Below are 23,291 nucleotides of genomic sequence, written 5' to 3' on the forward strand. Positions count from 1 at the left end.
GGGACTGGGTAGAGTAAAGCCTCTACGCCCAGGACTCTGATCACCTCAACTAACGTAAACTAGGGGTAAAGGAACTAGCCAGGGGTGTATACACCTAACCGCTCCCTGAGGCAATTATAAACTGAAAAACATGTACACGTGTACTAATAAAATGAAAAATAAAAGCAAACCCTCCCCCCCCCAAAATATCTCTGTCTCAGTTGCATGCTCAGTGCCGATACACAAGGCAACTTAAAGGAAAAGTGTATTTGGGATCACAGTTCGTAGAGACTTCAGACCCTCATTTGCTGGCTCCAAGGCAGGACCTCGTGGCAGAGACAGGTGGCCAAGGAGAGCTGCTCAAGGCTGGCAGCCGCGGAGGCCAGGGCTGAGAGGCGGGACCTGGAGCCTCCCGGCCACGCTCCCAGCCGCCCACCTCTTCCGACCAGACCCCGCCTCCTGAGGGCCAGTCACCTTTACCCTCCCATGGTCAGATCACCTTCCAGAAGTCCACCGATGAGCACCTGAGTCTTTGGGGACATTTTCTATCCAAAGCACCACAGTCTGTTTACATCCCAGTCGCATGGTCGCATGGCGATCGCCGACCCCATCCACGCAAAGGCCCGAGCAGCTGAAGGACGCAGCCTGCTGGTCCTCCCTGATGTCTTCCCTCACAACACCCACCTCCCTGCCTTAGTGAAGACCCGCTGACTAGAACGCTCGTCTCAGGGACTCTTCCAGCCCCAGCACTCTAAGGACGGGCGCCAGTTCCCCTCCCCCCGGTTGCAGCTTGGGCTTCGTCTGATCCTTGTCCTGGCTGCATAAGACACAGCCCTGGGCTTCCTCTGAGGACAGAAGCACCTTTCTCCCAAGCACTGCCCTCCAGCGGTTTGTCCCAGTTGATGCTTTTTCCTACCAAGACAGAAAGCCCATGAAAGCTGTGGTTCTGAGAATTAGTCCTAGAGGGATCCCCTGGACAGGGGCTAGTAACAGAAGGGGGAACAGAAGGGTAAAGGACTTGGCTGAATATCTAGAAAATGTGCAGGAGCCCCAACATTACCAGAAACTCTTGGAGCCCAGGATCTTTGTGAAGATACATTTGGAACTGCAGCTGGATTTTGGATATGACTTTTCTGCCTGCTGGCCACAGGGACAGGGAACAGTTCTCTCCAGAGGATGGTGAATTCAGCCTTTCTTTACCTCATCACCCAAAAAAATGAGCTCATTCTACTGACTGCAGAAAAAGACAGCACCAGCTGGCCCGGGCAGAGCGCATGGGAAACTGAAGACAGTGGTGTAATTAAGTTCGCGGAGGGCCGGCTCTTCTGGCCGTATTTCAAATGCTTGTAATGCCTTCTCATCCATTCTACCAAATGACTACTTCATAATACATTCAGGGTGAAAAAAATATATAATGGATTTTTCTGAGCTATTCAATTAGCTCAATAAAAAGAGAAAAATAATTTTTCAATAAAGAAATTTAGCCAAATGACTAAAGCTGACGGTGAAAAACCAACTTCAAAGTAATCACGCATGTCTTTGGAGTTCTTGCTCTCACAGAAGTTGATGGTGTACCACTTTAGAAATAGCCATCCCTCTGACGATTAATTACATATGCGTCCTCTGTGAGCAGATGTTTATCTGAATATTTATTCTGAAACTGTCTTAGAGTGTTCAAACATTTAAATTTCCACTGGTCTGCATAAGAGTCTCTCTGCTCCATGCTTGGCTTCCTTCAGGCCAAGTTCTTCCCAATTAACAGAAACTTCCTCTGAGAGGACCCCAGGAGCAGTGCCTGCAAAGGCTCCTTGCTCTTTTGCTACTCATCCATCCTACAGGGTCCACGCAGATTTAACCGTGAATCCTCTTCTCCCCCTTGCAGTTGACCTCCCTTGCATCTTCTGCAAAACAATCATCCATCCTTTAAGTTTGAGGTTTTGTAAGGCTCCACCCCTCACGTATCCTGCACTTTCACCTCAGGAGCCTAACTTTCCAGAAGGGTTTCCAATGCATCCACCCAGATGGCTATGCAGCCTTGAACTCAGCTCCGGCATTTCTGCTAAGCCGCAAGCTTCTACTTGGTGCCCTTAGCACAGTCAAAGCCAGTCTCCTGGGCCCCCTCCACCCTCTGCTTTTCCTCTGGCAGCCCCACATACGCATCTCATCTCCAAGGCCAGGCCTTTGCCTCCTGTTTAACCTCACTATGCCCTGACTCACTTAATCCGTTGCCAACAACATCTACATTTCCTATCAATACAATTTCGTGTTTTCCAGAAATGAGTTAGATCAGATTGTCACACCCCTTTCCTGAAAATCCCAAGGTTGCTTTATGAAATCTCCAGAAGGAGCATGACTCTTTGCCGCGACCAGCAAGGCTCCCAGGCCCCACTAGCCCTCTCAGCCTCAGCCCCGCACTGTCCTCCGCTGTGCAGCTGTGAAGGAGCAGCCAGCCCCACAGCGGCACCTGGATACTGTGGGCCGAGAGCCACATAGTGGGGGCTTGGGCCTCCGCAGAGCTGAGCCTTGGCAGGGCACCATGTGATCCTCCCTGTTTCTCATCACTCCGGGGTTCTGTGAGCTCTGGGGCTTCCTGCACACCCCGTCAGGGCACAGCTGCAGGCCATAAAACTGCCCAGAAGCAGAGTGGAGGGGCTCCTTGGTATGTAACTTCATTTGTGCTGCAGTTGTATGGCATCAGCTGCCCACAGGCCACCGTGTCCACTCTGCCTATTCTGTCCATGTAAGTAGGAAAAGGTCTGAATGTGGAAAGGGCTGGTGGCTGCTTCGCTCACCCTTGCCTTGCCCTTGACACCTACGCTCTCTCATTGCCTACTGTTCTTGGAAGCCCCATGCTATTTGATAGCTGGAAACCCACTTGGTACCTCAAAAAGTAAGTAGGAGATAGGAGAGAGGAGGAAGGTGAGGGACAGAGGGGTACAGGAGTCAAAAATGATCAGGATATGTCACATGCATGCACTAATTTCCAGAAGGAACATCATTATGTTTTGCAAACATACACTAACAAAAGAAAATCCTGTATCTCCTTAATGAAGTGTCATAGGAGCATTGCAAAACTATATTTGTTCAGGACACTAAACTTAGGCAGTATTTTGATAGTTCACTAACCTGCTTATCTGAGTCCTTTGTTGGTGGACACTGGGGGAATCGAAAGTATGTGCTCTTACTGTGCTGGGATTTCCTGTGAATACAGATCTCCACATGCAAGGAACATGTCCAAGGGAAAGTGATAGACAGAGAGCTGACGGTCTGAGGTGCGAATCGGTCTTGCAGCACCACTGGGCTTCTCCAAAGATGATTCATTCACTGCTACCCATCTCAGCTGTGAGTCTTGGTTTCCCTCCATGGGCATGTTGGAAACCCAGTACCGAACTGTGTAGAAGACGCTGTGCACCCAGGGGCAGGAAGGCAACCCGCTGGGGCACACTGGCAGGCTGGTGGAGGTCGCTCCCAAAGCATCAACCCCAGGCCCTCTGGGATTGGCAAGCAGGAAGTACAGAAGCTTGAAAGCGTGGTGAATTCTTATTGGATAGTGTCAGTCATCTTTTGTTGCCAGGCAGAAATTCCTTGAAACAAGTTAGCAAACAGGATATGTCTGTGGCTAGGAAGCACAGGGTGTGCAGCTAACTGTGGTCAGCCCGAGCTGGGTCAGGCTGTCTCTGGCCTACAGCCCGGCATAGCCAGTCAAGCTGAGTGAGCATAACGGCTGTGGTGGGCTGGATGATCACACTTTGTCCTAATATGGTACCAGACTAGCTGTTGATTTCTTTTTAATTTCCATCACAGCCAAGGTAGTATGATAAGGAAGCATCATTTCATTGTTTTCAATTTCATCTTTAAAATGAGAATCTGAATACTTCATATTGACTGCTTAAATTCTCCACCTTCCTTCATCAAATATCTTTTTCTTACTTTAGAGAAGTACCTAACAAACAAAATGTGGTAATTCACTTAGTATTAAAGATGATCTCTTCTCCATCCAGGTTTTATATGGGTGAATTTGTCAACCTTTGACAAAAATACATAAGTAAATAAGAGATAAACTAAAGTCTGGGTAAGTGCAAGTAGGAATAAGAAAAATAAAATGGAGCCATACATTCGGCTAACTCTGTAACGCTCCTGTGTGATTCTCTCCAACTTGCGGTGGGTTATAACCCAATAAACTCATCAGAAGCTGAAAATATCATAATCAAAAGATTTACTTAACAAGCTTAACCCATCATAGCTCAGCCTGTTCTACCTGTAAAATGTTAATAACATTAGTATGTAGTTGAGTGAAAACCTCTAACACAAAGTCAATTACATAATAAAGCTTTGAGTATCTTGTGTAATTTAAGTACTGCACTGAAAGCAACAAGCAGAATTTTGGTACAGATACACATTGGCACCGTAATACAGCTGAAAATGTTGAGCCATCATCAATGGGGGCCATCTGTATAGTACAAGAATTTTACAGCGATGTGTCACATGTTTTGGGCAGTAAGGCAAATGTGCATACCTACAATTTGTGCCCTACAAATTTGGCTCTAACTTTTCTAAATTAAAATTAGAAACTACCAATGAATAGTTTGTCCAAGAACAAACCTCTAATTAGCAGATGGCACAAAATGAAACCGGGAAACTTAAATCAATTTGAGCTTTATTAACATTAAACATCCTTTTCTATTTACTTTAATTTTTCTTGCTGGGAGTTGAACTCAGGACCTCATGCGTGCTAGGCAAGCACTCTACCACTAAGCCCTGTTGCCAGCTCTGAACAGCCTTTAAGTAAAACACATTATTAAATTAGGGATTAGAAAGGCTTTTAAAAATAATGTTTCCTTGGGACAGCCAGATAGGTCAGCAGACTAAAGTGCCTGCTTCGGCAGATTCAAAGACCAGGGTTGGATGCCCAGCGTGCCTAGCACGGGCGCACTGAGACAATGTGGTGCTCACCTATAATCCCAGCACTTGGGAGGCTGAAAACAGGACGCTCACTATGAGTCCGATCTATGTGTAGTGAGACCCTGTAGACCCTGTACTAAATTAATAATAATAATAATAATGTTTCCTAAAATGGAAAACATTTCAGGTACTAACAGAAATATTAAACTAAAAGGGCTTTAAAAAATCAAGCCCAGAGATTATGTCACGATTGCTTCTCCTGCCCCTGTGGCCCGCAGGTGACTTTTTTTCTCATCACTTTCTGAATCGTCCATTCGCACGCTCGGCCACCCCACGCACCCATGGGCCTCCGACCCACTCCACACCCAGGAAGGCAGCCCCACCCGGGTCAGAGCTCTGGCTCCTCGGGTAATGCCCGCCTCAGGCTGAGCTGCCCGCAGGAGCCTTGGCCCCGCCCCGGAGCTCCACCATCCCAAGCGCACAGATGCCAATCCCGAATCCCAGCTCTTCGCAGGCAGGTTTCAATGTGATGAGCAAGAAAGGCTGCCCTTGTCATCCTCCGTCTTTAGCGCCCTTCAGTCTCTAGGACTTTGTACAAGAAGGCAAGGACGAAGCCTGAAGAAGCCAGCTAACAATCTCATGTACACTATTTTTTAAATGCTTCATAAACTACTAAACTTCATGCAAAAATGTAATCTACTATTGCTACTCCTGACTGAAACTGTTAATATTTTTGTATTTTATTTGATGAAAGAATAACACATTTTTATAACCAAATAAGAAGAGAAAAGCAACAGCTTATTACACTTAATAATGTGTAACATTATCTGCAAAGTAGTTACTCAGTACAAGATGCAAGCCAAAAAAATTCTTACAAAAAAAACAAACATACCCCTGGACTAAGATAAATTTTTAGTGTAAGGCCAAATGCTTCCCCCAATTATATATTCTGTTGTTTAAACACATGTAATTTGTGGAAGTAGCTGGCCTTCTCCTGCTTCCTGTTTATGTGTCTTCTATTTTGGTGCTTGTGTGTGTATATTTACATGTGCCAGTTTGTACATAGTGTATCTTATAAGAGAAACCGCAGGATATTTGAGCTTGTGTGTGTGACTCGTTGCACTTAAAATGATGTTCTCGCGGTGCATGCACTCACCTACAAGCGCCTTAAGTTTATCTTCTGGCATGGCAGTGCAGCACTCCATGGCGTATAAATGCCACATTTCCCTTGTCCTTTGGTCTGTTGATGGTCATGAGCTTTGTTTGCAACATATAGATATCATAAATTGTGCTTCTCTTTTTCTTTTTTCCTGTATTTAGGACAAGGTCTACAGGTCTACAGGGTGTACAGGGGCTCACTATGTAGACTGGACTCCTGTTTGCAGCCTCCAACTGCTGGGATTACAGGCATGCGCCACCACGCGCAGTCTCAATCACCATCTCAGCTCGCCCCACAGGTGGGGCGGGCACAGCATGCCAGGGATCGAACCCCAGCCCCTGAGCTCTGCCTCAGCAGGCGCGCTTTAGTCCGCTGAGCTATCAGGCCGGCCCTAAGTTGTGCTTCTATAAACATGGGCGTGCATGTATTTCTATAGTATGATGATTTAACTCTTTGGGGAAGATACCTAGTAGGAAGACAGCTGGTTTGAATATTTCTAGTTCTCATTTTCTGAGGACTCTCCACACTGGTTTCCACAGTGGTTGTACTAGTTTATATTCACACCAACAATGCACTAGACTTCCCTTCTCCCCACATCATCACCCACATTTGTTATTTTTAGGGGTTTTTTGATAACAGCCATTCAGGGGTAAGGTGTTGTCTCGCTGGAGTTCTAATTTGCCTTTCTCTGACGCCCAGTGATAACAAGCATTTTAATGTATTTATTGACCATTCGTACTTCTTCTGAGAAGTATCTATTCATTTCAGTTGCAAATTTTCTGATTATGTCTTTTATTGGGAGAACCTAACTTTTTTTTTAATGCTTTCTACATTCTTGATATTAGTCCTTGGTGGAATGGCTGTCAAAAAAAATTGTTTTCCTATTATGTAGGTTGTAAGGCCAAATGGAACCGTTGGTAATAGCTCATCCAAGACATGCTAAGCGTGCGCTGCGGAAGCCGCTGCCTGCCGAGCCGCTTTCGGCTACCCTGGTCACATCCTAGCGTCTTCCCTCTCCCACAGGCAGCCCTCCTGCCACCGGCACGGGCACCTTGCTGATAACCCTGGAAGATGTGAACGACAACGCTCCCTTCATCTACCCCACAGTAGCCGAGGTCTGCGATGACGCCAAAAACCTGAGTGTGGTCATCGTGGGGGCATCGGACAAAGATCTGCACCCAAACACGGATCCCTTCAAGTTCGAAATTCACAAACAAACCGTCCCTGACAAAGTTTGGAAGATCACCAAGATCAACAGTAAGCCGGGGTCTGACAGCCTCCCCTTCTTCTCCACTTTGAACTCCATTTCTCTTTCCCAGCCCGCTTTCTCTCCCACTCGCCCACGTGTTCCCATCTACCTTAGGTCATATACAGTGTAGACTACTGACAGCTCCCCTGCCGGCAAGTGAACACAGTCTGTACAAATACTGAATATCAGTTTCTTTTAAGTGCAAGCTGTACATGCCCACCTCCACGATGCCCTCTGTGCAGTATACCTGATGCCCTATGCTTAGCCTCAGTATTCTCCTGATGCATATGTAGTCTCTGCGTTTCTGCCACCCTGGAGCAGCCAGTCACAAGGTGGTGATTCTTTGTCCTTTCTCTTCACTCTTCATTTTAATTAAGCTCCTCAGGTTCTCTCTTTGTTCCTGGCTTGCTTGGAACATTGGCCAACCAGCTCAGCCTTCAGCCTGTGAAAGCCAGTCTCGCTGCTTCTCCCCATGGGTCTCTGGCTCTGCTGTCTCCTGTCTCCGAGACAGAGAATTGTATCTGTTTGGGCTTTTGCCATAACCTTGGAGAACTCCTCTGTGGTTTACTCACCTTCATGAGAAACAGAAGCACGGGATGTGTGGGCAACGGCAGTGCCAGTCTTCCACGTACATTGCAGGCCTCCCCAAGCTTAACCTCATCTCTCTGATGACCTTGGCTTTCACTGAAGACTGTGCCGTTGTTCTTCCTATGTCCACCCAGTACTGAGAATCAAACCCAGAACCTTCACACGAAGCGATATCCCCAGCCCTTTTTATTATATTTTTTTTCAGACAGGGCCTAAGTCCCTAAGTTGCCTAGGCTCAGCTCAAACTTGCTATCCTCCGGCCTCAACCTCCCAGAGTGCGGGTATTATAGATGTGTGCCACCACACCTGGCATCGTTTATGAAAGCTGCCAAACAGTGTGTCTCTCCCAGTCTTTCCACATAGGCAAGTGGATTTCAAAATTTGACCCCAAATTCCCATTCTCCACCTGAGGAACTCTGAAGCATTCCTACATCCACAGTAGCTCTTCGCTTTCTTCCTAAGTTCACCTCTCATTTAGAAGAGCAAAATGAAGCAACACAAAAACAATAACAAAAGCCCACTACACACCCTTGATCTTCAGTGGTGACTCTATCGTGCTCCTCGCCTGGTCAGTTTCACTGCTGCGTCCCTGGTACGATGGCAGAGGGGGACACAGATGGCTCCTTTCATCCTGTCTTGAATAAGTCTTACACAATTGTGCATAAAACTTTCTATCAAGGAATCTCATATCTATTGTTACAGGCCTAGCTCAGATCTGCTAAGTACCTTTCTTATGATCAGTTCTGCTTGTCTATTTTCTTTCTGAAGAATAAACTCTACGCCAATATCTTTAATTACAGCAGCTCTTCCCTGGGCCAAGGGGTCCGTGTTTTCCTCTTTGGTTTCTACAGCTAGAAGATGTGAGCACTCAACACCGCCCCCTCCAAGTCCTGGAGGAGGGGAGGCAGGAATTGCCCCTTGAGTTAGTCTGCACCGCCCAGGGCAGCCACTGCACTGGTCACCCCAGTGAGGAAGTGCCCCCCCGGTTGTGTTTCCATGTCCCCAGACTCAGTCTCCCTCCTGATTTTGTTAGATACATGACTTCTAAATTCTCTCTGCTGTGCCTATCTTTTCCTCAGAAAGAAGCTTTTTAAAAGGCCATTGCCAACCACGCCCATTAATGCCAGCCCCCAACTGCTAAGGCAGGAGGTTCACGAGTTCATGGCCAGCCTGGGCTGGACTGCACTGAGAGTTTGAGGCCAGCGTGAACTTTGTCGTGATACTTTATCTCAAAAAAAAAAAAAATCCCCAGCCTTCTGAGTGGCTGAAAGCAGCCTGCCCCAAGACCAAGGACGGGAGAGGGGCACTTCTGTGTACCACCGGGTGGCCAGGGTAACAGATGGCCCCACTGCACGTGGGCCTAGGGGAACTGGGGGAAGCTTAAGCCCCGCCCTCCGTGCCCTGAATTCTCCCCCAATCCGGGGCTGTGGGTTAGCGATTGAGCAAAACACCATTTACAAGTCTCGTGGGCACGACAAGCACTGGGGTCTGCCCCACGCAGCAGGGCTGACGACTTTCACATCGCTCCCCAGCGTGAGACACCCTCTTCGTAGGTAGAGTAAGTTTGGAGGAGCCCTCAGCACGTGATGACTTCCACGACAGTGGGCCCCCGGGAGTTTGACTCTAACGGAGCAGAGCCACAGGACAGACATGCCCTGGTGGAAACACCCTGCCGCTGCCCTGCTCCACACAGGTGGCACCAGCTGTGGGTGGCACTGGGCATCTGAAATGTGGCTTCTGCCACCCAGGAACTGAACTGGTATTTTTACTTGACGTTCATTAATTTAGATTCTAACCGTCCCCTGACTGTGAACTAAAAGGCGGCGCCCGTGCTGTGCCGTTCTGGTCGCTGGGCCTCGCGGTCTGCGGGGTCCTGTCCCCCTCCCACCTCATGGGCCCCTTGTCTTCTTCCAGATACACACGCGCTGGTGAGCCTTCTGCAGAACCTGAACAAAGCCAACTACAACCTGCCCATCATGGTGACAGATTCAGGGAAGCCGCCCATGACGAACGTCACGGACCTCAGGGTGCAGGTGTGCTCCTGCAAGAACTCCAGAGTGGACTGCAACGCCGCGGGCGCCCTGCGCAGCCGCCTCGCCTCGCTCCTGCTGCTCTCACTCCTCAGCTTAGTGTGTGAGTTGGCCCGACCCCGCACGGGGACGGCGTCGCGTGCACGTCGCCGCCGTCAGAGACCCACTCTATTTCCTATACAGCGTTCCCAGGAATTGCTCCCTCGGGAATCATTCCCCTGTACTGTTTATGCTTGCGCGGGAGAAAGTCTTACGTAAACGTGCTCCCGCTAATGCTTGAAGGCACCCTGGGGGCCCCCTGCTGGCCGAACTGTGCCAAGGCACTCTGCTCTCCGGCAAACCCAGGGCGGGCCGAATCCTACCCAAGCCCCCCCCCCCCACTTAATTCAAAATGTGCCCAAGGGGATGGGGAGATGGCTCAGTGGAATAAGCGCTTGCCTGGCAAGTGCAAGGGTCTGAGTTCAATCCCCGGTTCCACCAAAAAGGAAAAAAAATGTGCCCAGACTGGTGACCTGGTCCACCACAAGGCTATTTCTTTCTTCACTGTGCAGAATAATCTTTTACAAGGTTAAAGTAGCTATTAAACCTTTCTAGGTTTAGAAATCACAGATTTAGTCAGGCATGGCAACACCGGCCTGTAATCCCAGCACTCCGGGAGGCTGAGGCAGGAGGATCATAAATCTGACCCCAGGCTGGGAAACTTAATGCTGTAGCAAGACTATATGTTACTTTTTTTCTTAATTTTGCTTTAATAAGTTGGGGGTGCAGCTCAATGGAAGACCCTGGGGCCAACCCTGAATACCTTACCAAAACAATGAGAGAGATAAATGTATAAGTCATACTTTTTCACTAGTAGTGCTGTTATAATGAAGCATTTAAGTAAATGAGTTATTACACTGAGCGATACAAATGTAAGCATAAGATGAGTAAGCACTTCTCTGATGTTCTCCCTGTTTGCAATAATAGTCCAATGTTAACCTCAGCAATGTTAGTTCTTGCCATCCAAAGGACTGTGGGGCCTTGCTATTTGCATTTTGAGAAATCCTTGCTTTAATTTTAAATTCAGGAGTTAAAAATTGGCAGAAAGAGAGGGCAAAGGCATTTTATCCAGTAGTCAGCAGGCCAACTGGAACCACATACTTCAACATCGGGTCCCCTCTGTGTACAAAGCGCACTGCGTGGACCAGACACCTGTGCAGGGAACTAAGAAATGGAAGCCCAGCTGTGTCTCACTATCCCAGGAGAACAAGTCACCACCCTGCCCAACCTGCTCTCCACCCAAACTGCTCTGCCAACCACGCCTTCACCAGCACCCTCAAGCCACAAAGCCGGGTGGATCCCAACCAACCTGAGGCCCTGCACCCACTCCCATCACAGCCCCTCTGTGTTTGCTAGCCTTGGTTCCCAGCTCCATGCCTGCGTGAGAACTGAGGGGGCCACCCCTCAGCCAAGAGGCTCATCTCTGGTAATGTAGGAGGCACTGCCATCCAAGGGCAGAGACACAAGGCAGGAAGTGGCCAGGCTTCCAGGACAGGGACACAGGGTTATGAAAGAGCAGGAATGGTCCAGAGTGATGCTGAGTTTCCAGCATCACCTCATATCTGATACTGATAGATTCTTGGCCCTGGGGTCCTAGGGCCCAGACAGTTCCCCTGTGAGCAGAAGCTTCCCGCGCTGGCTGCCCTGGCTCATTTACTGGGCCATCACCATAGCCACAGGTCACCCGGATGCACCAACTGCAGAGACCAGCATGGGTCTCAGCTGTAGTGCACAGGAGCCCACCAGGGGGACTTTCCAATACATATCCTGCACCTGGGCCCTGCTCTTGTGGAAACCCCATTGCTGGAGGTGCGGCCCAGGCATGCGTCCATCCTAAGGGCATACTGGGTGACTCTAAGGTGCTGGACAGTGGAGAGCACCCTAGTCAGTGGTCTGTCCTAGAACAGAGGCTCCCAGACACCCTCATAGCAGCCCCCGGTCTGCTCTGCACCCTGGACACTTGCCGGCTCCCACCACTTCCTGTTTGGTGGGAAAAGGGAGCAGGAAGGAGAATTTAAGAAGATGGACATGAAGACACTTAATGCAGCTGGTGCTCGGAAACCTCAGGTCCGGCAGGGCCTGCAGGCCCACCATCCATTGCAACGGATGAAGCTACCCTGGCAGCGTGGATTGCTGTGGCATCAGCCTTCCAAAAAGGCATTTGAGAAGCTTATGGAGTGCAAAACTGTATAAAATAGGAAGTTATTAACTTCACAACTGGAAAGTGTTGGAGACAGTGTTAACCCTAAATTTGGCAGGATTTAGGGATGGACGTGTTTTCTGAAAGCCCTGAAGCTCGAATTCCAACTCAGTCAGAGTCTTTGAAAGCCTTTTGGGGTCAGGGAAGTAAGGTGGCATGACCTGTTTGATGTTTCTTTGAAGCAGGGCCTGCAAACCTCATCCCGCAGGCTGAATCTGGTCCACAACCCATTTTATAAATAAAGCTTTATGGGAACACAGCGATGTCCATTCCCCAACATGCTGTCTGGTGCTGCTACGATGGCAGAGGTGGGCACTTGGAGCAGATACTGTCTGGCCTGCAAAGTTGAACATATTTACCATCTGTCCCTCCACAGGAAAGTCTGGCCAGCCCTTCCTGCAAAGCATTCTCTGTAGAACGTAAGTGGTTGTAAGAGCAGATCCCACCATACATTGCAGAAAGTAAAGAAAGGGCTTCTCCTCCCCTCGGATAATATTCATCTCCAAGGACTAGCATTCGTGCCAAACACCCTGGTGCTTGTGGCTTTCTTCTATACTGGTCTGTGATTTGATCCCACTTTAGAGATGAGAAAACTGGTACTCAGAAAACTCCCCAGGTGAGTACGCAGGGAAGATGGCTTTCACCGGAACCAGGGATTGAACTCAGGCCCTTGCACTTGCCAATGAAGCGTTTTTTCCACTGAGCCATCTCCCCAGCCCCTTAGACCACCTCCTTGTGGAAACAAATGATGAAACTGGCATTCATGGTGGCACTGGAGATGGCTTTATTGCAACTGAGAATTGAACTGCAGGATCTTCCCATCCTTCTTTGACATCTAAAAATAAAGGAAATAAAACCAATGGCATTGAGAGTAATAAAAAATGGAAATGGAATTATTGTCACTGTCAGTTCTACTGTGTAAGTGGCATCCTGGCGGCATGAAGGGGTTGCATGACTCTTCCCTCAGTGCCCACCCAGTGCAACTAACCGTGCCGTATCAAATCGCATCTCTAGTTCACCAGCCCAGCTCTGCACAGTTCAACGCAGGCAAGCCTTAAGAAGACTTTTCTGACCAACGCTTTAGGCTTAACTAAACAGAAAGAGCAAGAATAGCAAAAGAAGATCAAGCAAACCATTGTAACAAGAAGAAAATTTAATGTCTCTTTTGGGGGAGGGGTTACTAAAGAGCAATCTCCATCACTAGAATTTAAAGAGGCCACCGAGATGAGTCAGAGACAGCCACTAAAGTATTTTTCTTTTATTTATAAAGGTATCACTTGCATACAGTGAGACCGGCCAGTGTAAGTGCACCATGGGATGGGGTTTGGCGACTGCGTGCGTTGTGCAGCCGCACCCCAATGCAGAGAGCCCCCAAGCTCCTGGTCCCCATGCACTCCCAAGCCCCACACTGGTCTGCTTCGTCTGTGGAGCTTTTGCCCTTTCTAGAGTTCCCTGGAGTGTGCCAGTATTTGGTTCTTCCTTATTGTGTATTCCTCTGCATTGTGGGGAGGGACCCAAAGCAGCACGGGCTGTCTTCTTGCCGAGGATGGCCCGGAGTCTGCTTTGTGGAACAGCTGTGGCCCCTAACGCAGTATGACTGTGTGGACGTTGAGAGCTGACCCTGGAGGGATTTCTGAGAGCCACACACATCCGAGCTCACGGCTTTACATAAATTACATAGACCACCTCATGAATCACCCCGGCAGCCCCAGGAGGAGGATCATTTACATTGTAGCTTAAATTGACTTAAAACGGGAATCGGAGACTCTAATTCAAAAACAAAGGGATAGAGACTTGTTCAGTGGCTTTTGTCCAGTCCAATTTTTTAACCCATTGCCTACTGAGGGACAGTTGGAAACATCTAGAAATATTTTCCATTATCATGACAGACAGGGGGCTACCAGTGGCATCTAGTGGACGGCAGCCAGGGATGTGGCTGGGTGTCCTCCCACGCACAGAGGTCATCCAGCCGCAGATGTCACTGCTGCAGATGCCAGGGCTCCTTGCACTGCTCCCTAGCACGGCCCAGGTCCTGGAAGCACGGACCAAGAGATGGAGATGTATAAAGCATCACAGCACCCTGAGCGTAAGTGGCCTTTCACATTCAAAAAATAAAAAGACCACTTACCGAACCTAAGAGGACTTCTGAAACAAAGTCCTTCAGCAATCCCCCGATGTTTACGACTATCTTGCCAGTTGACTGTGACATGGAAAGCATGGCCTCAGGGCACAGGGCGCCGAGTGGCACACCGCCTGCCCTGTGGGTGAGCACTGCTGGATGCCAGCTCAACTGGCTCAGCCCTGCCAGGACTGACGAAGGCCAGCTGAGCAGGACCCATGAGTCCCTCTTTCGCCTGCCTCCTGGTGGCACTAGGTTGTCCCTCACCAAAGCCCAAGAGTGAGGAGTTGACAACCGCCATGCTGGAGAGAGAGGTTCTGCAGAAGGTGGGATCCACGCCTGGGCTGGCACACACCACTCCTCTTCGTGAGAACTGTACAGATACTCCTTGTGCTGTGCAGGGAGCAGGGAGCAAAACTTGCTGTTTCGAGCGCAGTGGTGCACACCTGGAATCCCAGCTACCTGGGAGGCTGAGGCGACAGGATCCAAAGTTTGAGGCCAACCGGGCCAACTTTAGGAGACCCTGCCTCAAAATAAAACTTAAAATGGGAGTGTGGGTATAGCTCAGTGGTAGAACACTTGCCTAGCATGCAGGAGACCTGGAGGTCAATCCCCAGAGCAAAACAAAACTTCATTTTAAACTGGATCGGGACATTCTAGGAAGACAAAGCTCCTCCCCGGCCTAACTCCACGCCGGCTGCGTCACCTGAGTGGAGCAGGTAGCAGGGCTCACCCTGGGCTGCCCTCCCGTCGGCCTGCACAGGGAATGGAATGCGGGTCTCTGAAATCATCCTACACTGATGTCATTCTGACTTTGCCACCAGAGCAACCTGGTCTCCTAGACTACAGTCCTCCCCAACAGATGCCTTGTGTCCTCTCAGGAGCACGGCGCCTCCCACCTGTGGCTGGATGATTGCTGGCTCCCAAAGACGTCCTGACCCCTGGAACCACGAACATGTCACCTTACCCAGGAAAAGAGACTGTGCAAGTGTGATTAAGTTCGAAGGTGGGAAGACGGAAGAGGCAGCATCGCTGTCATTCAAGGGGGAGGAAGGGATCCCAGTCCAAGGAGTGCAGGTGGCCTCGGCAGCTGAGCAAGCAAAGGAAGTAGACTCTCCTGGAGCTGCTGGGGGAACACAGATCTGCTCGGACTCTTGGCCCCTCAGCTATGATTCACTTGAGACCGGTGACTGCACTCCTGTAAGAGAATAGATATGTTTTGTTTCAAGCCACTATATTTGTGGCCATTTGCTACAAAAAGCAGCAAAAGGAAACTAACATCCCTTGGTGGAAGAATCACTAATGTGTCTCTTGGGCTATGTGATACATACATCTCAGTCATCCATCAGTCTCTGAGCTAGAGAATCAGCTTGTGCATCCCTTAGCACTTCTGCACTAATGTACATGACATAAGGCTCGTTTGTAGCAACTCTGATAGCTGCTCCTGGTCTCAGAGGAGATGTCTGGCGTCTGTAGTCATCATTAGCATGTTCAGAGAAGGCTCGCCTTTTGGTGAGGGAGCTGGAGCCCAGGGCGGTGCACACTCTACCACTGAGCTGCAGCCTCAGCCCCAAGTCCAGCTTCTTAGGACATAAAACAGCAGGATGCTCATTCTGTCTCCGGGCATCACGCCAGTGGGGGGAGGGGGAGCATTTCTTACGCTTTGTCAGGCATTCATCTGAGGTTTAGCTAAAATGTTTTGAATCAAGTTCTGATATTCCTGACCTAACTCTGAGCCTTCTCCATTCAGGTCTGTGAGAACTCCTGACATCTGAAGCTTGACTCCCAAGTTTCCATAGCAACGGGAAAAAAAGAAGAAAAAAAAAAAAAAGACCTATCCAAATCTGAAGACTGCCGTTTACAGCTATTGAACTTCACAACTAGGCCTCAAATGTTCCGATTTTCATTTTCTTTGCAATTTCACTTAGTCTGTACTCCGCCGTTTTGAGAACATCTTCTTTCCTCCTTTGATTAATGGAACCCTCCGAATTTTTGCCGAATGTTTAAAGATCATGACATATAACTTGACCTTCTGAGAGCAGGCGCAATGACTACTTTCCTGATGTGTTGACATGTTGCTAGCCAGGGCCGCGCACATCCATCCAGCTGTGTCTGTGGGCTCGTATTTGTACATGTATAAGTATCTGAATGTGTATATACACGGTATTTATAGAGCAAGACTATACAGGAGAAGCCTAGTTTTGATATGTTGTTCTTCCTCGAAAGGTTAGGCAGGGAGGGACAGCAGCTGAGCCACCCGAACCCTCAAGGACCTCAGCAAGACGCTCAGCACAGTCCAGGCCACAGAGCGGTCACTTTTTCCATGAAGTCACATCTCCACCAGCCCGCTCGGTCAGAGCACCGAATGCTGACTGACCAGCCAGGAAGGTCCGCAGAGAGGGCGGGTAGGCGGGCAAAGAAAGAAGGCTTTTGTCCTCAGAATGAGGACTGTCACCGATTCTCCCTGACCACGCAGGGATCCTCAGCCAAAGTGGTGACATGCAGAGTAGAAGATCTTGCCCACCAAGGCCAGGAAAAGGGCTGAGCCACTCTCGTGGGCATCCATCTGCATTTGTACGTGTCCTGAACCCATCGGCCCACTGTTCTTACGGCGACACGGATCGTGGTAGAAAATCTGTCCCTCCTCAGTCTATGCAGGGTTGCAGGTGTCAGCTTGGGGGTCGAATGTAGACATGAAGAAGCCAGCAGGTACCACCTTGTATACACATATACACCCACATGTATAGACACACATTTATGCACATACCCACTGTCCGTTTCATATATACAGGCATAAAATAGAGTAAATACAGGTAGTTTTAAAAGTAGCCTTTTGTGTGACTTGACTACCGTTGTTTGCAAAACTGACAATAAACGATGTTCATGATGTCGGAAATGTAATTGATTTTCATTCTGTGAGCATGTAAACGTGAGAGGAAAGGCAGTGCTTGTACTCAGATTCTCTTCTTGTTGCTCAGCTTGTAAATGAACCATCAAAGCTCACACCAAATTTTTCTATCCAAAACTAGTGACAGCCTGTGGCTTTTTCTTAGAGCTCGCCACAAACTATGGTAAGGTAAGTGTCTTAGCATATTTTAATGCAGTTGCTTACTAAAGATTTTAACCACACACACACACACACACACGCACACGCACACGCGCGCACACCCATGCTTTCTTATGCAATCTATGTTTGCCCCCGTGCTTTTCAGTTCGCCTTCTGTAGGAAATAGAAGTCACACGTTGTCTTTGTTGTAGTGGAATTATGCGGATAGAGTTCCATATATTGTATTTGTTTCAATAGTAAATCTTTTTGGAACATATAGAATGCAGAGATTCTTTTTCCATTGAAATAAATGGGTATTGGTGGTTAAAACTCCTGGGCGGCAGCTCTTTGATTTCTACATTGTGTCTGATGTCCTGGCGCGGACGTTCATATCTGTGAGCCATTCAGGGTCCCTTTCACATCGGTGGTAGGGAAGTGAGTCAGATGCACCAACTCACAGGACAGGACGTGATTTAAGCAGTCACAGTCAGCTGTAAAGCTGGCCCCTCACTCACAGACCCTGGGGAACATCGTGCTTTGGTCACCGCATTAAGCACAGTCATGGGCCAGCGAGAGAGCTCAGTGGACTAAGTGCCTGCTTATACAAGCACCGGGACCAGGGTCCAATCCCCAGCACCACATGCCATGCTGACCTCACCCCCGGGCAGTGCTGAGCTGGCCACTGAGACTAGGCGTGGTGGCGCACTCCTGTAATCCCAGCGCTGGAGAGGCTGAAAACAGGATGCTCACCATGAGTCCAAGCTGCATAGTGAGACCCTGTACCAAATACATAAACAATAAGCACAGTCATGTGTCCGTAGTGCCAAGAAAGTGGACCTACTCTTAAACAAGTCTTATCGCTTAGGGAGGAGATGCACGACAGGACCTTGAACACGAAAGACGATTGTCCTTAAATGAGTGGCCCCTGTCCAAGGCAAGGGAGTCTGAGCCTACACGGTTATGCCACATGAGGTTCTTTCTCTGGCCTCCCAGGCAAGACCACATGCCTACAGGATACACCTCCCTGCCCTCCACCTTCGAGGCATGAGGAGAATGCACACCCTTGGACAGGCTGAGAAGCATCCTCAGCCCGCCAAGTGGTGGGCAGCCGGACTCATACTATCAAATGATCTGACATGAGCTCGGGTTGTCTGCAGGTGCAGGAGAAACACGGGCTAGATGCCTCCTGCACTGAGGAAACAACGGCAAGACTCCCGTCTCTCAAGCCAGTGGGCTCTCCTGCACTAGGCAAGACAAACTAGGAACCTCAGTCAGCCTAGGACATGGAACAGTAGGAGTAAACCATATACCTCATTCATTGTAGAGTATGCCTTAACTTCCCTTAGGATATGTCCCTAATAATCTTTTCTAAAACAAAAAAATGACCAATTCATGGACGCTACATCAGTAGCACTTCCCAAATCCTAGGATGAGTTAACACACTAGAATGCACAACATTGTTTATGGAAGGCAAAAGTAGAATCAAGGCATCATAAACAAGTACTTTAGCCCAAGCTCTTTTTTAAAAAATAAGAAGCAGAAACACCTTTCCCAATTACTGAGCATGCCAGGCTGTCGCCCAGCCTTTGAGATGGCCCTGGTTTGAGCTGGGGCCTGGCCAACAACCAGAGCGCAAGCCTGAGTGAGCAGCTACCCCTCCTTTGCCTCTCTTTTATTAACACATCAACCACCTTCACTGAGCACAAAGTACGCGTGCTCACCATCGCACCTGTGGTAAGTTAATTGCATCAGACAGTTTGCTTTAAGAACACGGAAATGTTCTTAACTGCGATGGCAGCTTCCTCCACACCTGCCAGCCCCTTCAGTGAGCACCTTTTCAGGCAGATGCACCTGCCGCGCCTTGGCCGACACCAGCAGACCCGAGCGTCCAAGCAAAGCAGAGCCAGCTAAGTTCCCTAGGAGATATCAAGTAAGACTTTGATGCCTACAAAACAGTGTGAGAAATTCTGTCAACTCATGCTGAACTTTGGAAATGTCCTTTTACCTGCAAGCAGGCGCAGGGGCCAGGGATTCGATTCCCAGGCCTGCTGTGCTGGCCCCGCTCCCAGGGCATGCTGAGATGGCAATTGAGACTGGGCGTGGTGGCGCATGCCTGTAATCCCAGCTCTTGGGAGCCTGTAAACAGGTGGATCACTACAAGCCCAATCTAGTGGTGAGACCCTCAACACCCTGTAAACCCTTCCCTAAAATACTATATATATATATATATATATATATACATACATACATATAATTTTAAATAGTCTGGTAAATGGAATAATTGTCCCTCCCATCTCACACTTGGGGAGTAGATGAGATCTCATTTCAGCTAAAACAAACACATCGAGTCTTGGTTTTGAAATGTGACCGTCAAATACCCTGCAGGGTCTGTTGGGTGCTGGCTCAGGTGCACCTGTGCCCACGCACCGCCAGCCGGATGGTTCTGAGGAAAGGAATCCGCTCCCGGGATCTGCCCAGGATGCCGAGGAGTCCTAACGCCAGCCCCGGCTGGTGCATGCTGCCCGCTTGTTACCACCCTCACCGCATGAAGTCCCTTCACATATCAGCTCATCGAATCCTCCCACAGCAGCCTGGGGCAAGGGCCGCCACCTTCAGCCTACAAAGAGCACAGTAAACGCTAACCCAGGTGAGTGACTGACGGGCCCAAAATGCAGGCCACGTCTGAGGCGATTAACGATTTTTGGCTGCGTCGAATTTGTTGTCCTTGCTATATTTACTTTCACTAGTGGATGCGTCCAAGTACTGCACAACTTCCACATCTGTGACTATGCTCAATGAAAGCATCTGTAAGACAGAGAGAGAAAAATGGTGAGAAGTATGAGAGAGAATTCCAGAGAAGAACTTGAATTCCGTAAATTAGAACTAAATCTAGAGAGGGTATGGTGGCACACACCTGTAACCCCGGCCCTGGTGTGGCTGGAGCAAAAGGACCCCTCTGATCTCTGTGACTTTCCAGGCACCCTGCTACATAGCTAGTTCAAGGCCGGCCTAAACTACAGAGCAAGACCCTGTTTCAAAGACTGAAACAAGCGTATAGTCTATAAGTAGAAATCATTTAGGTAACACTAAGTAGAAAAGTCTTGTGCTGTGTCACTACTGTCAGAGGCTGGCCACACGTGGCAAGCCTTGGCCCCACTCATGCGATGTCTGGAGCCCTCACTAGTCTCTGGGGACGTGGAGGGACTCAGCAGGGGGCTGAGACTGGAGCTGTGTTGCCGGAGAGAGCCTCACAGACACATGACAAGTGCATGCGGAGAAAACTCCCACTATTTTTCTAAAGCCTTTCTGTTAGGGGTTAATAAATCCTTCTAGGCCTGCAGTGTCCATGCCGATTAGGATTAGTAAGAGACGAGAAGGATGGGGGCGGGGATGTGTGGAAACCTTCAGGCACAAGTCTCCCCTGTGCTTGAGGTAAAAATTCTCAGACATTTTAAGTTCATTTTTATACAGAAACTTAAAAGGGCAGGACCGGGGAGATGGCTCAGTAGAATAAGCGCTTGCCTGGCAAGCACAGGGGGGTACTTAAGAGGGATAAAAATGTATCACTCTAAAATATCTGACTATTGCAGGGGTCAGTCCTGGGGCCCTAGCTAAAGAACTTGGTCTCTGAGCTGAATTAGCATTGCTTTGCTAAGTCGGAGCAAAGAAATTTCCAACTTCTGTGTGAAACACTCAAAAGATTACCTGGGATTTTCACATGTGTTCTTGGTCTCTGACCATCTTTAGAACAGCAGAGTCCAAACAGTGACAGAATAAGGACAGCTTTCCAAACTGTCCCAAGCAAGGTGTCTGCAGGGACCGGGGCCCTTCTGGAGCTCCCGCCTCCCAGCCAGGTTGCTAAGAGAGGGGTTTTGCCTGGCGGCCTATTTTCTCCACAAGTATTTTTCTTCTTAGAATGCAATTTTATCCTCTGAGAGTTACAGGGATAAAACCATGGGTTTGGGGTTGCCAGGAAGTTTGGAATGGCCACGGAAGGGTCGAAGGCAGAGCCCAAGCCACCAGTTGGCAGAGGTCTCACCAGGAGACTGCAGCAGCACCTCTGACACGCACGCGGCCACCAGGCAGCTCAAACCAGGGGCCCACCGAGGCCCGACAAGGCTGACCCAGATTGAGCAGGGAAAGAGCAGAGCAGAGCCCTCTCTGAGGCCCTGCCTCCTGCCTGCCTAGGGAGCCCAACACAAAACCTCGCCACGCGTAGCCACGGCACACATAAAGACCTTCCTTAGCTCCAAGAAAGCAGTACTCAGAATGGCTGGCCCAGCATGAGCCAAAGAGCTACTGTAAAAGTGCCGCACCAAGCTCGAGTAAAACCGAACTGTCCTGGAAGGGAGAAAGAGAATTGCATTGTCCAATTAATCTAAAGATCCCCCCAAAATCTAACAGCAGATGTGACAACCACTGCATTAAACTAAAGGTTAAAAATGAGGGCTGTTCACAACTGAAGTTTAAAGGTTAATTTCCAATGTCTTACACAGAATACAGTAGTTTTGTTAATGAAACAATATTCAGGAAGGCTGTGCGTGTCAGTTCCCACAGGTGCGTCAGCCATGACCATAAATTAATGAGGCTTCTGCGTGCAGCAGCTGTTGAACAGATATTTGTCTGCATGCAAAGTAACCATGTCTTCTCTCGAAATGCAATATATATATATAATATATATATGACTTCACTAAAAGTGTCAAGTTTATTTTCTGCTTATGTTCAGAAAATTTCAATTAGGATTTTAAAAGAACTGAAAAGGAAGGAAGGAAGAACCTTCCAAGACCTTGCTAATTTGCATTCTTGCATTGTTCAGGGCCGGATCCCACTAGAAACGCGAGTGCAGCTATCCAGACTTCAATATCCAGCGATCAGGGTCGAAAGTCAGAATCCTAAGGCTCTGTTGGTCTTGGCTACACACTCAATGGCTCTAGAGTTTTATGTAAACTCTTTATAAAACAGCGCACTCCGGAGGCTGGGACTGGAAGAATAAAACCAGTTTGAGGCCAGGCTGGGCTACACAGTGAGTTCAAGTTGAGCCTGAACTTCACAGGGAGACCCTGTCTCAAAATAAAATAACAAGTATGTCACAAATTTAAAGTGATATTGCTTTACCAACTGTTACAGATTGTAACATCCACCGGACAAACTCTGTCAAAGTTCTAACCCTCCGGAGCTCAGAATACAACATTATTTTAATTCGTTAAAGTGAGATTTTACTGGATTAAGGCTGAGCTCTTAGCTTAAAATGACTACTGTCTTCACTAGGTGAGAGACACATGCAAAAGGAAAACAAAGCCCGGGAAGACAGAAACGGGGACCTGAGTGATCCACCTACAAGCTACAGATGCTGGCCACACCGGAGACCGGACTGCGACACGGCATCGGTTCTCCTTCAGAGGAAAACGCCCCTGCTGGTATCACGGTTTCAGCCTTCTGGCCTCCAGAGCTACGAGAGGATAAATATCTGCTTTTTTATGTCACCTGGCTTGTTACAGGGGCGCTAGAAAACTAACATGCCAACCTTTAATCCCAACATTCTCAGAAAAATGGCCATGGCAAAAATAAACTCATCCGGAAGGAGTAGGCAGTGTCCTCAGAGCCCACCAGCCTCCACCCACAGCAGACATTTGGGAAAGGCTGGGAGAGACCTCGCTGTCATGAGGAGGGGTGGGACGCCCCCAGCGTGTGGCGGGTTGAGTGTACAGCACACAGGGCACGCCTCCGCTTCCTCTCTCTCAGTTAGTACTGGAGCAGGGTTGGCCGTGGAGGATTCGAGAGAGAAAGAGAAAGACGCAGTCAGAAAGTTCCGCACCCCTTACCTCCTTCATCTGATGACCTTGCTGAAGTTTAGGTCCTGTCCCCAGGTTCTAAAAATTATAAAATGGTGATAACTGCGGCACTGGGGTCTTCGGGAGGTAAAGTTGAAATATACTTATGTTTATATCAAGTAATCAGAAAAAGTACTAACTGAACACCA

At 48.8% G+C, this 23,291-nt stretch overlaps 1 protein-coding gene across 1 annotated transcript in view; it reads left to right on the forward strand.

Moving 5' to 3' along the window:
* The window catches only part of Cdh13 (cadherin 13), a 1,069,859-nt gene extending 1,053,772 nt beyond the window's left edge, over positions 1-16,087 (forward strand). The window contains exons 12-14 of the mRNA XM_004646558.2: positions 7,064-7,297; positions 9,792-10,010; positions 16,016-16,087. Coding sequence (XP_004646615.1) covers positions 7,064-7,297; positions 9,792-10,010; positions 16,016-16,023 — 461 coding nt within the window. The 3' untranslated portion in view covers positions 16,024-16,087. The remainder of the gene's footprint in view (positions 1-7,063; positions 7,298-9,791; positions 10,011-16,015) is intronic.
* The last annotated feature ends 7,204 nt before the right edge of the window (positions 16,088-23,291 follow it).

Source organism: Octodon degus, unplaced genomic scaffold (assembly GCF_000260255.1).
Source record: "Octodon degus isolate 3935 unplaced genomic scaffold, OctDeg1.0 scaffold00271, whole genome shotgun sequence".
NCBI lineage: Eukaryota > Metazoa > Chordata > Mammalia > Rodentia > Octodontidae > Octodon > Octodon degus.